Consider the following 17736-nt stretch of genomic DNA (forward strand, 5'->3'; position numbering starts at 1 on the left):
CCAAACAGGATTAATACAATAACAGTGAAATCAATTTTGAATTGAGATTTTTTTAATGAAAAAGTGCAGTTGCATTTTTTTCCCTTTAAATATATAAACTACATCCACAGACTTACCCGAGCCAGTACTATTATTATTATTGGTCTAATAGTGCAGTAATCTAATCTAAGAATGACTCAAATTTTTTTTAGTTTGACTATAAATAATATATATTGTGAATAAAGTTTAGACAGTAAAAAGACAGACAAAAAGTGCAGTTCAGCAGTTTATTAGGCAGTTGTGTATACAAATGATTCAACAATATTCATTCAAATTTACACGGATCAATCTGGTATGATCTGCTTTCACATCAAACAAAACACACACCAAAAAAAAAAAAGGTTTCTTTAAAGCAGTTCAAGAATAGACTAAACTGAAAAGTCTATCAGGGCACTTTTCCATAAGCTTGCAAAAAATACTTTTTTGCACACATTCATCTCTCTTGAAAAAATAAAAAAACACCACATATTCCAAGACACACTTTACCAATGATTTCATATCTGCCCTTCTAAACCAACATGAATGTTAAGTTTATCATTTTTCCAAAACAGTCTTTTTAGATTCATGTTATTTATAGGATTTCAACATAAAAGACTAAATATTAACTAAAGACTTCAGTCTACACTTCTTTGCAAGACACAAGAGAAGTGATTACAAATACAGCCACTCTAAGCTAGTTTTCATTGAATGAAACCTCTGAAAAATAATCTTTAATCCTGATGGGAGTCCTAAACACTGTAAACTTTAAATGCTGAGACTTCTTAATAGAAAGATCAAACGTCACTTGTTTGATTTTTGACTGTGCAAAGTTCTTTTAAAACCAGGTTCATTACAGGGAACTTTAAAACTAGAGAAACTAATTTAACTCATACTGTCAATTGGCTTTGGTGTTTCATAATAAAACCTGCTCGCCGTTGCAGTCGTCTTCCATAGTTTGGCAAAGTGTTGCTTTGATTGCAGTCAGGACTTCCCTCTTTCATTCCTGTAAATGCCGAGTGCTTTAACCAGAAAAAAAAATCCATTCCTAACATGGCTTCTAAAGTTCCACTAACAAGAGAAGTGGAGGACTCTTAAAACTGCAAAATCCCAACCAGCAATTAAATTTAGACTTGAAAAGTGATGAAACAGTACTTATAATGATAAGGCAGCCAGACATCACTTAAACCTGTAAGACTGGAGACAGAAAACAGAATGAGAATTTAAAAATAATAATAATAATAAAAGCAAACTAAGAATTGGCGCTGGATAAGAATCTTAATGGGTTTGTGTGCTTTGCTTCTATCATTTTAACAGCACCTGCCAATGCCAAACTCAGAGGTCAAGTTCAGGTTACAAGCATGGGTAAATCTTTAATTAAGGTCAGCCTTCAGAGGAATGCGTGAACAATCAGAATATGTTCAAAGGTGGAAAAGTCATGGATGTATTTTTCTGCCTGCACTCGGATCACTAGTCAGCTTGAAAATAGAAAAGCCCCCCCAATGAGGCTTTCAGGGGACAGATTGGCATTTGTGAAGTAAATGTCAGCAAAAGGCATTTTCACTCAGTCACTGTATTCCAATGTAATTAAGGAATGACAACAAAAAGGTAGAAATGAACCGGTCCTTTAGAGTGAGGCACCCCAAACAAAAATTAAAAAAAGATGCACATCTGGATTAGGTCTCTTGTGTTATGACACCTCCTAAATGGAAATCAACTATAATTCTCTTGAAAGACAATCAAGTGTCACAATAGTTGTGATTGAGGAAAAGCAAAATTGTAAATTGACTAAAAACAGTAGAAAAAAAAAGGTAAATAGATATTTTTACCATCCAGCAATAGAGCTTATAATACAAGAAAGAAAAAAAAATTAAATCTTTTTAGAACCAACACTCAATCTACCTAATGCATTGATAAATATATTCATGTCTTTATATATATATAAAAATGTGGGGGACAGAGAAATTCAAACAATTGTCTACAACAAGGACAAAACATGAACATTTAGTTTTTGCCATTTAAGATCGACAAAAGAAAAAAAAAAAACATAAAAAAGATGAAGCATTCTTTTTTTTTTTTTTGTCCCTGACACGCAGCAGAAAAACGCTGCACTTCTTCAGAGTCCGATGAAAATGACGGGCGCCGTTTGAAAGCGACGCCCTGGAACACCCGCACCATTTCTGAGACGCACTGAGAGGAAAAATAAACACGAGCAGCAAGTAAGAACAAAAACTTGTGCAAAAGTGCTTCCTGCATCCTTTTGACTGCCGCTCAACCATCCAGCCCCAGCAACTGACTTTCTTCTTTGCAGGCATAAATGTGATCTTGCTCCCTGGCAACAGTACACAACGTTCAGTGTCGTCACTTCCGCATGTTTTTAGAGATGGGATGTGGACATCTAGGTCTGAATTGATCCAAAAACTGTAAGACCTTAGGATAATTGGTGTTTTTGTGTCCTATGCAGTTTAGTATCTTGTTATTCTTTCCCCCTTACCTTTAAGAAAAACTCCTCCTACATCCCTTTAAGCTTAGGGAACACCAACCTGCATCGGTGCCTTGGAGGAGTCACCTCATCCTCAGCCAGGATGAGCTGAGCCATGAATCGGCTGCATGCTTATTGCTATAAAGACACTCAGAGAGGAGAAAAGGCTAGCTATGATTGTTCTGCAAGCTATCGTGCAAGTAGTTTAATAAGATTTGCGCACATCTCAAAGAACTCGATGGTGTGGCTTCCCGGTCGGGGGACAGACATGCTGTCCCCCGCCGTCGAGTCGATGGACGAGGTCAGGGATGAAGCTAAGGAGCCCTCGGCGGTCTTAGGTGGTAGCGCGGCGGCAGATGTTGCCGGAACATCTGCTCCTTCTGCATCGTTCTTTGTAGTGTTGCGGTGGTTGCCCACAGATCCAGAGCGGAGGGGGGTTGCAGTCCCAGACTTTGTCTCCAAAATTTCATCTGAATAAGACAAACACAAAAGGTTGTATTCTTAAACCTGCCCAAAAAAACATGCTTAAAGGCTCCCTGAAAGCTTTAATTACAGCTTTTCAAATGTTCCCAGTATTCCATCAATTATGATTTTGCAGTTTTTAGCCAAAAATGTAAAAACATGACAGTTTCTGCAGAGCAGTAGTCGTTCTTTAGAAATTCGTGTTTGAGTTGTGGGCGGGACCGTCGGCGAGCAGCGAGCTCGTAGCCCACAAAGCATATTTTCTACATATCAAATGCGATCTTTTCAAACTGCATTTATTTGTCTGCTTCTGATTCACAACGATTAGAATTAGGAAATACTCAGAAATGCAATTTAAGTTTTTTTTTTAAATCTCCTCCATCATCATAAAAATGGCGCAAGAACATATTAAAAACACAATTTTTCATCAGAGTGTGTCTTATAATAGTTCTGATCTATTATTCTTGGTTGCAGATATTACAAGTTAGCAGCTTGTCAGCAACATCTGCAGAGTTCCAAAAAAACAAACAAACCCTTTGTATGTCAGGTTAGAGTCCTGGAAGTGTGTTTACTAAAGCCTTCAGCTACACTTTAGTGATAAAGCTGAACTTGATGGGAGTGTAGGGCTCAAACTTTACACGGTTCGTTTGTGTCACACCAAAAGCTCAAAACCCCTCCCACCTCACATTTTCCTGTGAGCCACTGCCAAACACCCACACAGGCTCCCACATCTCCCCACTCCGAGTCAATCATTTCTGAAGTCTGTGGCGAAGCAGCACACCACAGGACAGATTCCAGGGAAACGTTCGGCACAGTCTGTGAGCTGCATTTGTCTTAATGTTCAAGTATTAAGCTAAAGAGAAACAATCTTTTTTAAAAAAAATCCAGTCCTAACCCTCTCCACAGGCTTTTATTACACATTTGGCTGTTTTTTTGTGACTTCAGATGACATTCAAAACATATTTTGTCCTTTGAAGGGTTAAGCAGCACAACACACAAACATTTATTAAATAACCTTTACAAAAACATCCACAAAAATAATCTATAGGCCATTCTTTCTTAAAAGAAATAAAACCCAAAAGGTAGCTTTGGTTCTTCTAAAATATTTTAAAGCTGAAACTAAAAGATGAAGATAAAAACATTCAGGTATTTAAACAAAATCTTAGCTCTGAATAATAAAAACAAAAACAAAATATTCCTAGAATGCGTCTTTTTTATAAACAGATAATGGCCTGATAAATGACCAAGAAGTGTGTGAAAGGTCAAAGTTTTACAGACTCATAAATCAAAAAACGTCGAACTGGTTTGAACATGACAGCAAATATTCATTGAATCAAAGTGTAGGGCAAATTGAGCAGATTTGTTGTTTTTGGAAATTAAAATATTAAATAGATGTATTTAGAAGGGTTCATTTTATCATACTTTCCCTTACTTTAAAGGAAAGCAAACAACAGTAGCTGTACACCTCCCTGTTTGTCCTCTTACAGTGTGTGTGTCTGCATTGTTTTTTTTTTTTACTTTAGTTACAGTAAAAAAAATAAACAAAAGAAAATAAAGATCTACACTAGGGCTGCACGATATGAAGAAAACTCGCAATATGCGATATTAGTAATTAATATTGCGATAACGATATAATTTGCGGTATATAAACAATTAGCAAAACAACCAAAAATATTATTCCCATTCCATTACAAGTGCTTAAAAATTATACTACAAATGACCCTTGTTGACGTAGGAGGCGAACATACAACATAATAGGGCGCCATCCGATTAGTTAACAACGTGAAGGGGTCCATCTGATTGGTCAAATGCAGAAAGGGATTCTTTCCATTAAACACTTCAAATTGCCATAAGATTGTTTGGCCACATCTAAGGTAACCATTTATTGCAAATTTGCTGTCTTTTGCGATATGCATATTGCACAGCTTGAAATTGCGATAACGATAAATTTGCGGTATATTGTGCAGGCCTAATCTACACACTTCCTGTTTGAAAGAATGTTGTAGGAAACTGACCGTCTATGCTACGGAAGTCGAGGAGGTAGGTTCTGCTGTCCACTTGGTAGAGTTGAAGACTCATCTTGGTTAGCATCCCTGTGACGGGGTTCTTCCTTCTCACACGCAGGTAATATGGGTTCACAACCTGAGAACATCCAACGAGAAAACAATCAGCTCACTGATGAAGACAATCTGACATATGTGATCCCTCTTCAAGGTATTGGCTTATTAACATAATGTAATCAGCCAATGATATCAAGACTACTAGAGTTTGGTTTATCGGACACCATTAAAAGCAGTCTTTAAAGAATTCTCATCTCTCACTCGGAGTTCCTGCATATAGGTGATGCATTTCCTCAGGACTGAAAATGTAAGATTCAAAAGTCTAGATGATTAGTTCAAGTCTCACAACAGCCTCCTGTGTGAATATTAAAACATGTCTATGGAAATTTCCCTGTGTGTTGTTAAATTATGGTCTTGGTCACAGTAATTACTTCAACTTCTCAAGGCCAATTAAATAAAAGCTAACTGCTGAGCTAATTCAATTTTATTTAAGTCAGTCTATTTTCATTTGGATGAACTGACACCAACTTCTAGAAATGTGGATGTTTATCACTAAAACACAGATGGGGAAGTTCAGGTTTATAAGGTTGTTCAGACTGAATTTTAAAAAGACATTACTGTATCGCAATGAGTGGCAGGTTAAAAAAAACAAACAATCCTCGCTAACAAAAAAATGCAATCGTCAAATCCATGAGCCCACTTTCTTTCTTTTTTAGGGAAGCAAAGCATAAAAAGAGAATGTGTGTCAACTTTAATATAAGATTTTGTTATTTTATTGTTAAAAGTTTCATCATTGTTCAATTTAAATAAGTTTTTAACAAAACAAACAAAAAAAAATCTAAGAAAAAAAATTTGATTTTAGGAAAAAAATAAATATTTAATCAAATCGTATAAAAAATCATATTGTAGTGAAAAAATTAAAACTGACTGGTAATGATTTTCAGACCTGATGACAAGATTATTAACATTGTTATTAATAAGTTATGTTAGAAAATCTGTGCTAACTGATGTTTGTTGAAACTAATATTGCATATTGACCACAGAATAACAGGAAACATATATTTTTTATGAAGGAAAAGTGAAAATTTCTCTCCTAAATTTGACCGTTTTGTAGTTAAGCTTTAATGTTTGGCCTCACTGTGGGATCTTCTGCATGAAGGTTCTTTTTCGTTTAGTGTGTAAGCTAGAAACTTAATTTCAACTAGGAAAAAAATTGTTATTAAACAGATTTTTATCTTAAGATTCTTGAGTTAGGTGAGATGGATAGAGAACCTCTTCAAAGATCAGGATGAAGGTCTGTTCATTAAAAAAATAGATTGTGTGGATTTAACGGGTCAGAACATGTTACAGGTTCTGGGATTTTAAAATGCTTGAGTCGCAACAAGCTAAGGAGTTCAAACAACATTTCAGTAGTGGCCATTTCATTTAGCAGGTGTCCATCTGGCGTGCAGACATGTTTGGCAGGAACCCATCCCCACACCGCTCAGAGGGACGTCCTACCTTCCACTCATAATCCAGCTGTTTCATGGCGCGGCACACTTCCGACATGATGTCATTGGGTCGGCTCTGACTACGGATCCCCAGGTGCCACTTGGCTCTCCGGACGCCCTGGTGCTTGGACTTCTGGGGGTTCAGTTCGTCCAGGGTGTGGCGGGGCCTGGGCGGAGTTTCCGCCACGAGGAAGGGTACCCGCTCGGGGTGGGGCTTTAAAACGCCAGCCACGGCTGCGGCGGAGGAAGTCAGGTGCTGGTCGTCCAAGAAGGAGTCGGGAGGGCTGGACGCCAGGTAGAAATCCTTGGCTTCGCTCATGATGCGCCGATTGTCAATGATGAGATGGTAAGCCACAGCTAATGGATCCTGATGGTTGCGGCTGTATAAGCAGGACAGAACCTCCTCCTCTGTGCACTCGAACTTCTCACAGACCTCCTTCAGGGCCTCGTCATCTATCATGTTGTTGCTGTAGGAGGGGTCCTCAGGGAACAAGTACTTGGGTAGATCTTGTTTAAACCAATCGTCCTCCCTGTGGGGAGCACACACTAGTTAATTTACAAAAAAGTGAGCGTTTGGTGTCTATAACATGTTCTTATGGCATTTTTCTGATGGAGGAGGAAAAATATGAAGAGAATTAGGCTTAAAATTGCTTTTCTGAGTATTTCTTCAATAAAATCGCAAATCAGGAGCAGACAAAAATATGTAGTTTGAAAAAGATTGTATTGGTTATGCTACTCCCTGCTCTGCTCTATTCTGATAGATGACTACATCCATGTCCGCCTTTGTTTTCCTTGTTTGATCTGGCATATCTGGCTTAGAAGATATGGCTGGATAGCTCCACTATTGCTCGCCATTTTTGTCGCACCGATAATGTCAGGTTTGGGGTGTGAGGGCTGTGAGCTGGTGGAAAAGCATGTAAACAGAGAGCTCTCAGCAAGGGGGGAAGGTAAGGGGGGGCAGGATTTCCTCCATGCCAGCGTTCCCGCTCACAACTTTCTACTGAACTCCTGCCGCTCTGCAGAAACTATTTCCTAGAAAACCACACAGGTTTTTTTTGTTTTGGCTAAAGACGGCACACACATAACTGAGAGGTCTTGGGGAATGCATTCGCAATAGATCACAATATGATCAGTCGGGGTGCAACGGATCATGGTACGCATCACTAGCCACGGTTCGGCACACACATGTACCACAGATCAAGCCCCAGTCTCGCTTCTCGTGTGCAACTTGTGTCCGCATCATTTAAATCAACCGTCTATTCACAACGAACGCCATTCACGTGTTAAATTTCCATGTCTCCGTTTTTGTTATAACATGCCTTAGTTCCTGCCTGACACACGTCCAAAAAGGTGTTAAGTTAAAGCCCCGTGGCGTGTGGGAGGAGCTTCCGTCTAATGCTTTTCTCGACTTCATCATGGAGGACGTGGATGATGAGGGATCAGTTCTACAAAAGCATCGATGAGCAGCGCACGTCTCTGTGTGTGAGTTCCTGACATCATTCAGAGACTCTCACAGCCAGGAGCAGGCGGTAGAAAGCCACCGCCCCATCTGTAACCAGTGGGAGGGGTTTTATAGCAGCGAGGGACACAGTGAAAGACTGTCAACTCATAAATTCTGACTTCATTTTTTTGAATATATATACATTTTTTTTCTAGACTCAATGTGTCATATTGCACTTCGTTTACATGGGCATGCTGAGTATTTTTTCTAGATAGGAATATCTTGAGTTCAAAGATGTTATTCATTTTTTGTTTTTGTAAATATTTTACAAACATTTGTGTGTGTGTGTGTGTGTGTATACATTTTGAAGTACTTGATATTTTTAATTGAATATATGTTTTGAAGCTTTTCCAAACATTAATTGTAGGCCTCTTTCTTGTTTTTATTTCCTTTTTACTGATCCAAAATAATGATCAAAACAGGACTCCCACTAATGCACCCGGAAGGGTCTTTAAGGTGTATTTTACTCAAAGCGCTCTCAGAAAATACGGGAGAGAACGGAGGTTTAACCCCCAGTGATTCTGACATCAGCAACACTGTTACAACTAAAACATGAGCGCACTGTTTACAGGAAACAAACCCACTCAACAGGTCGGCTACAGTCTAGAGTGCACATTCCTCCAGGGTCACGTGGTGTTAAAGTGAGCGAGGTCTGCCGTTTAATCAAAGCCATCAAGGAAGTGTGCAGTAGAGGCAGCTGTCAGCAGCTTCTGCCTCTGCCACAAGAGTCCTCTGGGGAGGCTCAATTCTCCTCCTAGAGCCTCCTCCAATAACTGAGGCCCACTTTGGCCCTGAGGCTAAAAATCTAGGAACTCTTGGAAGAAAATGATCAGGAATTGGGAAAAAGTTGCATAAGTTTCACAAATTAAAGTTCTTTAGCCTTTTTTTGGGGAGAAAACTTTCAGGATTCAATAGAGCAGATTGATGAGCTTGCCTGCATTCACCACACAGCAGCTTCCCTAGAGTTTATTTATATGTTGGTTCCTTGCAATATCGTGGTTTATCTCACAATGTTGCTTTTTTTTTTGCAGATTTTTGTGTGCGATTTTGCATGCTACTGTCAACCAATCTCTGTGCTGTGTCTCCTGTCCAGAACGTGTTCAGTTTTCAAAATCTTTGATCAGACCTTTGTTTTCATTCTATAGTATTACATTTATTTGTCTATTATGGTTTCAACTTTGAGAATTTAAACAAAGGAGTAAAGTGTGAAACTGTTCATGAATTTCTGAGAAAAGTATATCAAGAGCATTGTGAGGGGTTTTACAGCCTTAATAGATATTTGTAAAAAATAAAGTTGACTACTTTGCAACCATTGACTGTATACGAGAACTGGACTGAGTGAGTGTGACCTCACCCATAGAAAATGGATTACTTCCAGCTCCAACGCCATCTTTTCCTGATATGGACACCGCCATGTTGGAGCCCGACGTCACTAAGCTGTGATTGGTCTGGGTTGGTCGGTGTCCTTATTTCTATGGCCAATCAGGAGTGAGCTTATTGAAAGTCCACACCCCTTTCACTTGAAAGCGGCGGGCTACATGAAATCTGTTTATCAGACGTTCTGAACGTTCGACGTGAGGGCCAGCAGGCACCACCTACTTTTATCGAGGCATCAATTGGTCGGTTTTAAACTTGAATGAAAAAAAAAAGGATTAACTAAAACATTTTTAAAGAAAAGGTAGCAGAGCAGGAATAGTTATTCTGACAAATAGAATGATTAATATCTAATAGTAATAGCCATTTACTTCTCAATAGAAGTTTTGGGTTCTTGGAACCAACACGTACTTAATATTTGGATTGCGAGGGGGGAGGAGTGACTCAGTCCAGTTCTCACATACAGTCAATGATTATAATGCAGATGGTTTTATTGACTTACAAGAAAGGGTTCAGGACAAAACTAACCATGAAATTCATGTTACCTAAACGAAATATTGTAAACAGCCTGGTTGATCTTACCGGATCTCTTTGATGGTGGCTCTTTTCATCGGGTCCACCTGCAGCATGTGTTTGAGAAGGCTTACTACTGAGGGGTTCAGATACTGCGGGGTGAAAAAGATTCCATCGCAAATCTTTTTGAAGAGAGTTGGCACATGGTCATCGTCAAAGGGGAGCGTCCCACACAACAAGGCATAGAGAATGACACCACTACTCCAGATGTCCACCTCTGGACCTGCATATAACCTAAAAAAACATAACAAAAAGCAACAATTAGAACAAAACTCAACAAGATATTTACAATATTTCTTTCTTCTACTAAAGGAAATGCAAATGTTACCTTCCTGAAATGACCTCAGGAGCAGCATAGTTCGGAGAGCCACAGCTTGTCCTGAGGAACTCTCCGTCTGACATCATGTTTGATAAACCTGCAAGAAAATAGAATCCTCTTAGAAACATCTTCCTGCACAAGATGGAGAAGTTAAAGACCCACTCCGATGGAAAGTGTCTTTTAAATGTGTTCAGGAAAATGAAGTAAAAATGTGCATTTCTGAGTATTTATTTTTTTCAAATTGCGCATTTGTGACGTTTCTAATGAACTCCTGCTGCTCTGCAGAAACTATGTCCCAGAAAATTACAGTTTTTTTTTCAATTTGGCAAAAACCAGCATAATTAAAGACCACTGGGAAGGCGTTTAAAATACATCAAAAGACGATTGCAGTGAGACTTTCAGGTGACCTCCATTACACCATTTTTAATCATTAAACTATTCTTCAAGTCTTTCCATAATCCAGCCTCCTCCAGCTGGTTCCAGAGCAGCCAAAATTCTTGAAACGGTTTGGCTCTTCCGTGTAGTTAGATAATAAAGTTAACACATTTCATATTTATATCCATTTGAGCTTCGGCCATCAAAAGTTCAAGATCTTCACACAAAAGTTGAAGTCATTTCATTTCAGCCACAAGAGAGAAAAAAATATCTATAATCCATCGGAATGGAGATTGTTTGACAAAACCATTCCAGGACAGATAATGAGGATAACTTTGTGTTAATTTCCTGCATAGCTCCGGTTGAAAACATGACCTTCAAAGTGTGTTTTGCATGTGAGCTGTACATTATGACATTTGTGTGGAGAGGAAAATATTTTAATAAAGAATTCAACAACTTTATTAACTTCAGGTTTTTTTTAATCAAACCAAAAAGTTCCACTTCCTTCTCTTCTCAAGCCTGTATTCGTCAAAATATTGTTTAAAGCAGCGGTTTCCTCATGTCGTCATAGGTAAACTCAACTGATAGTAAACACCGATATGCTTGACACTACAACCAAAACTACAGGTTTTAGGAATAATAAATACCTACCAAAATCTGCAATCTTTGCATTCATGTGTGCATCTAGCAGCACATTTTCGGGCTTGAGGTCTCGGTGAACCACCATGTGTCTGTGGCAGTAATCCACAGCTGAGATGATCTGCTGGAACAGCCGACGGCTCTCTTTTTCATCCAACTGTTAAAGCAGAAATGACCCATTAGGTGTGATCTCTCGCGGCTGACTTAGAATCATTTGGTATTATGCTTTCTTTCTTTTTTTTTTTTTCCACAGCCAGTGCCAACTTTGTGGTTCACACTGTGTCAGGATTACTCAATCACAACAAGCACATGCAGCTCTTCTTCTGGATTCTGGTTACTTTAAAAATAAAGTTTGACATTTACTTAAAAAAAGTAGAAAATCCCTCCTTATATTTAAATACTAACACAGAGGACAACTTCCAGTATTAGAGCAAATTACCTTTCCATTCTTGCAGATGTAATCGAAGAGTTCGCCCCCTGAGACGTACTCCATCACCATAAAGATATCTGTGGGGGTGCTAATAACCTGATACCTACAGCAAAAACAAATGAAACGTTTAATTAAGAGGATTAAACAGCCGAGGTGAGAGATAAATGAAAAAAAAAACCATCAACAGTGCTAATGCTCAAACAATAAAAAGCAGTTAAATTACAACTTCAAAGGATGAAAGGTGGGTGAAAATCTGACCAACACAGTAAATTAGTGACAAGCTTAAAAACAGGGAAAGAAAAAATATGTTTATTAAATCAAAAATAGGTGAAATAAGGCAAAATTAAGTTAAGTTTGGCGCTTCAGTGTATAAACAATGTTCTACAGCTTGTTTGCATCATTCTCTCATGAAATGACCCATCTGAGTCTAAAATTAAAGTACCAACTCGTGCAATGGCCATTTATGGGCTTGAAAATGGTTCTATGGCTGTTCTGTCAGAGTTGCTGCCACTAGGGGGTAGTTTCAGAAATATGTGGCACATCCTAACAAGGGGGCTGCCCTCTCGGTTGTTTGTGTTCTGTCGTTGGTCCATTAACTTTGCTCTGCTGTGGAAAGCCCAGAGGTCACCATGGACAAAGAGCAGCTCTGGGGAAGAATGGAACCAGCAGTTCAACTCCTGCGAGACTTTTAAAACCTTTTAAGTATTGGGGTGCTGTCCTGGGAGTGCAGTTTAAATGAGTGATTAATGTTAGTTGTCATCAAGCTTTTAAGGCAAATTTGGACCAACCAGCATTCAGCCTTTAGCCATTTGCTAAACAGTGCTGGTTGGACCGCGAAAATTCTTCCCTTCACTCCAGCGGGTAGGGAATTGGATCAGATGAGCTCTGACAAAAATGATTAACAGCTTAAACAAAAGTTATGAGCAATACCAAAAGTGATTTAAAGCTATAAATTCAAAAATAAACCTGAACATTTCCTCAGTAATATATTTGAGATTGAGGGCAAACAAGTCAGACAGAGAGGAATGATGCTGTCAGACATGATTCACTAAGACGAGGCGATTCTGCGAAACCAGCAGAGGCTTAAGTCCACAGATATTGTCCTAAATGGATGTGGTCTAAAACACACTATTAAAGTCTGAAAATAGCTCCGTGAGTGGTATTAATGTGGCGGCGGAAGGATTAGAGAGCGGCGAACGGTGCGTGGTGTGTAATCTAGGACTCACAGTTTAATTATGTGAGGGTGCCTGAAAAGTTTGAGGTTCTGGATCTCTCGCCGAATCTTTCCCACCACGTCCAAGCTGCGAATCTTCTGCCTGTTCAGGATTTTCACCGCCACTTGATGCTTGGTAAGTTCATGTTGGCCCACTGCAGGACAAACAGATGACAGGTCATAAATATCCTGGATTTTTAAGAATAGTTACATGGAAAATACAAGCCACAGTTATTAGGAATTACTTATTCAAAATATTATCAAACATAGTATTAAAAAGTAACTTTAAAAACAAAATCTTCTATTTAAATAAGCTGTTTTCGCAAATATTTGTTAAAGTTCCAACATTCCTAACGGAAGCTGCATCCATTCATTGATTACCAGACGGGACCTTTTTTGCATGTGTCACTGTTGATGCCAATTCATAGATTGATTGAAATTTCCCCAAACGGTGAGAGAAGCAAGTCTGCAGGAAGCTGAACAGTTTTTTTTTTAAAGTCTTTCAAAGTTCAAGTGGGAAATCAAAACAAGCTCATTTCATGGCTATGTGGGCCAAACACGTCCAACTCTGCAGTTGACCTTTAGTCTGAATTTACTGAAATTATGCTATTAACGTAAACCCGTTCAGATAATAGAAATAAATGAAAACTTTGATCGTGTGGATAGATTCAATCAGAAAAAAATATTTCCGCACAACAAAGACATTAAAGCAGCACAAAGAAAATACTGCAACTACTACTGGGAGTTGGAGAACAGTTTTTGCTTTTTAAGTTGTCCCATCGAGAAACACAAATCTGGCTCAAAGGGATATCATTTCACCTTTTAAAATACAAGCACGTCAAAAAACGTGTCCACTCATCCAACAACTATCTTCTGGCATCCAGGATTCGAGCTGCGGAAGCAGTAGTTTTAGCGAGGAACCCCAGACCTCTCTTTTCCCAGCTACCTCTTCCAGGATACAGCTGGGAGATCTAATCTTTCCAGAATGTCCTAGGTCTTCCCATATGCCCCCTCATAGTTAGACACACTCTTAACAACTCCCTAAAAAGGCATCTTTGTGGAATTCTCACAACGTTTTTTTTTAGTTTCCAGATATGTTTTAAATAAAGGTTAACCAATGTCTATTTACTGAAACCATGTTGGTTTAAAGCAGTGCTTCTCAAATAGTGGGGCGATGCGATGCCAGGGGGGGCGCGCAGTAGTGGCGGTTTTAGGCACAGGTAATACGGGCAAATGCCCGGGGCGTGGTGGTGACAACGGCTCAATGCTTGGGAAAAAATCTGCGCCACTATTGGTTTCCTATTATCTGTTCTATCACAGAGTTTGTAACAGCCTGAAACCTGTGAACCGCCGTCCCTGCAGCTGCTCCCGTCTCCTGTCACACACGTGTGTGAGAAGGAGAGGGGAGGGGTAGTGGGCTCAGGCTGCGAGGTGGAACAGCACACGCTGAACAACACCAGGATCATCACATGCCTTTAGATTCCTCAGCTCAGGCTACTAATGTCATTCTTTATGAACTATTGTAGACATTTTGATGCCGTGTCTTTATTTTCCATAAATGTATTCTTTGCGTCTGCCTGTGGTTTAGTCGGTGTCAGTATTTGACAAAGACAGCAGGTAATGCAGGAAAACAGCTGCACTCTTTGAGATCATAAATAAATAATCGATCATTTAGAAAAAAAATCAGCACTTTTTTTTACGTATTTCTTTAAACTAAAAACGTTAAATATATTGGTGCTACTGTGTTAATGTTTCACATCAATTTACATTTAATATTATTTATTGATTGGATTATTTTTCTCAGCATCAAATGGTTCAGTTGGTCAAAAATGTTTCTAGTTTAAATAAGGGCTAGTGTGGTGTTGGGGGGGGGGGGGGGGGGGGGGCTAGAATTTGTTCTTTTCAATGAAAACTCCTGTTTGATCAGTTTGAATACCCGGTTAAGGAAAAATGTTTTTTTTTCTTAAAATCCAAAAAACAGTTGTTTAGGAACAACAGTTTGAAAAATAATCCGCATTTCACACCTAAAAATCATACATATAACTGAATTTAAATTTGGCAACCTCACTGGCTTGTGACAAACGTTTGTCCATATTTTTACCAAAAACCTTAGCAAATGGCAATAAAAAAACATATTTTTCAATTAAACTACTCTGTGATCCACACAAAGAACACTCCACTGTCAAAACTACATAGAGGACAACAACAACAACAACAAATAAATAGACCAAAAGACACAGAAAATAAAGTGTAGATCACACACACACCGACTGCATACAGAGTGGGTGGTTCTTCATTTTTTAACAAATAACTGATCTTTATACGTTTTTAAAACACGGTTGGATTATACTTTAAAGTAAATACAAACAATAACTGCACGGAGTAAATCATTTAGATGTGCTTTATTATGAAATTAGTGCTTGCATGCCTCGTTATTGCCAAAATACAAAACTGGGCGTGAATTCTGCCCCCGTTTACTTCCCTTTCACCCATAAAAAAGCCCGGCCGCCTCTGAAATGAAAAAGCGTGTTAAGAAACGCCGCACAGCCAGGGGAAAGGTGAAATTGCAAACTCTGCGTTTATCGCCAATCCGAAAATCAAAAAAGGGGAGGGGTGATGAAGACAGGGCAACATCCTAAACATAACCGTATCCCGAGTTAGGGGCTGACGAGCTTGACTCCCGGTATATATCTTGACACCGACTTGTGGCTCTTTGGCTAGCTTAAACCGATGCTAACTGATTTATTATTATCTTTTTTTATTTAAAGAAAAAAACAAGTTTGAAAATGTTGATAAGTTGCGCACATCAGGTGGCATTAGTTAATTATTCCAAAAGCTAGACTAGCAGCATTATAACATTTATGATTAGCTTCCTGGTGGTGACAAGTTAGCGTCCAAGCAGGCTAAAGTAGGCGCTAAGCTAAAAGCGCCTGTAGGCTCCATCTTTCATTCGCTGAGATGTGCCGAGGCCAACGCTTCCACACGTACCTTTAACCTTTCCAAACGTCCCCACTCCGAGGGTGTCTCCAAGAATGTAATGTCCTATTTTAACTCTTCCTTCGTGCTTCTGTTTGTCCGTCGCCATCTTCCCGCAGCGGCCTTTCAGCGGGATTTGCTCGCTAAGGGGCAGAGACGGGACCAACTCCGCTGTCTCTCCAGCGGCGGCTCGGCTTCGCTTGGTGGGAGGGGTGGGGGGCTTCTCCGACTCCTCTGATTCGTCGAATTCACGGGTGAATGATGCCTTAACGCTACACACAATGATCGGAAATTGCAACTTTATCACCACCTCGTTATGATAGTTTCTTTAAAAGACCACGATAATGATCAATTTGAATTTGTAGAGTATTTAAGGATTAAATGAAACAGTTTTACTTCAAAATGGTATATTTAATTGTTTAAAACAAAGAAATAAAGATAAAGAAAAAGTCAAATATGTAAATTCAGTTTATTCGAGCCTCAGTAGTATTATTTAATTAAACGTTTTATTTAAAATCCCCGTCCTGGAGGACAATGTTTTGACTAATGTAGAATAAACTAAGGGGTCTCATTGCAATGTTGGATTCTTATATATATTTGAAATCCTAGTTCTGATTCAACTTTTTATTTTCTTCATTGAACAAATCATTTGAAGTTGCTGTTACTATTTTCAAGTTAATGTTAAAAGTTCTTTTAAAATAAATATTTTAACCCTGTCTTCATGTAAAGCTTCTTCTTTACAGGCAAATATTTTTTTTTTAATTTGCCTTTAGAATTAAATATATTTGTTACAGGTTCATGTATTTATTGTAGGTATAGAGGCAACCTGTATTAGTGGCATATTAAAATAGCAGATAATAAACAAAAAATGCACATTATTACAATTTATGTTTTCCTTTTACCTGAGTCTCGACAGAAAGGAGAGACATTTCAGGTTGTTGCCCATTTTTTTTAAATCACAGATTAGCAGTGCCATGATGACTTTGCAAAAACCATAAAAATAAGGGATGCATATCAGCTTTCTCACAGCTTTCTTTCTGATGACACAGAAATCAGCCCTCAGAGAGCAAATGCATGCATGCAGGGAGGCAAACATTTCTCTGTTGACACAGATAGCATGCAGGCTGTTTGGAGACAAAGCTCCAGTTCAATAATCAACCAGTTAAACTGTGCTGAAACAAGAAAGTTAATCCATAATTTATGCACTATATACATTCAACCAAAAGCACCAAACATAGACCTGCAGGTGCTCCTGTCGGAGACCACATAACCTTCATTGACTCATGCAATTTGTTCAATTCCACAAAAAAGTGTTAAAACATTGACTTTTTTCATTGTAAAAACTTATACCTTTGATAATAATCTGCTGTTAAAGACTAAGAACAAACACATTTTTGGAAGATTCTGGGTATTTAATGTCTTAGAATGAAAATAAGACTTTTTCTTGATATTAGTTTATCCCTTGTGCTATCTTAGATGACCCCATACTTTGACGTGTTCTCCCTACCATGACAAAGGTGGATAAAGGTGGAAAGATTTCATGTAATCCATGGACACCAGTGAAGATCACAAATCATTGAAGAGAAAAGGTTCAGAGCACTGTCTAGTGGGTCTAGATGACCCAACTCCCAATGTTTAAGTGCCTAGGATAGCACAAGGGTTATGGTGTAAACTGTTGTCTTTGTTGGTGTTTAACAGAGTGCTGCGCTTTACAATGAGTCTCTGCTGAAAATTGAACAAATGAGGAGAAACCTAACAATACAGGCAACAAAGAGATAGAAAAATCTCTTCACAACTGGAGCAACGTAGATCTGAAGACGAGGGGTA

The 17736-nt window shown here is 38.7% G+C and overlaps 1 protein-coding gene across 1 annotated transcript; it reads right to left on the reverse strand.

Annotated features, from left to right (window-relative positions):
• Positions 1 to 252: 252 nt before the first annotated feature.
• prkaa1 (protein kinase, AMP-activated, alpha 1 catalytic subunit) lies at positions 253 to 16187 on the reverse strand. The gene is made up of 9 exons (XM_020707550.3): positions 15922 to 16187; positions 12947 to 13088; positions 11730 to 11823; positions 11303 to 11447; positions 10286 to 10373; positions 9967 to 10191; positions 6520 to 7039; positions 4975 to 5101; positions 253 to 2967 (listed from the first exon to the last, which is right to left on the reverse strand). The coding sequence occupies exons 1-9, from the start codon at positions 16016 to 16018 to the stop codon at positions 2687 to 2689; spliced, it is 1719 nt and encodes a 572-aa protein (XP_020563209.1). The 5' UTR covers positions 16019 to 16187; the 3' UTR covers positions 253 to 2686.
• Positions 16188 to 17736: the final 1549 nt, after the last annotated feature.

Source organism: Oryzias latipes, chromosome 12 (genome assembly GCF_053564925.1).
Source record: "Oryzias latipes strain Hd-rR chromosome 12, Olatipes_Hd-rR_3.1".
NCBI lineage: Eukaryota > Metazoa > Chordata > Actinopteri > Beloniformes > Adrianichthyidae > Oryzias > Oryzias latipes.

What these genes read in the sequence shown, in the direction of transcription:
- prkaa1 (XM_020707550.3), bottom strand. Translation starts at nt 16,018, where the DNA reads ATGGCGACGGACAAACAGAAGCACGAAGGAAGAGTTAAAATAGGACAT. An exon ending in GACGTTTGGAAAGGTTAAAG is followed by an intron (nt 13,089 to 15,921) that starts GTACGTGTGGAA and finishes TTTGTCCTGCAG; the next exon opens with TGGGCCAACATGAACTTACC. An exon ending in AGCTGGATTATGAGTGGAAG is followed by an intron (nt 5,102 to 6,519) that starts GTAGGACGTCCC and finishes GGATGTTCTCAG; the next exon opens with GTTGTGAACCCATATTACCT.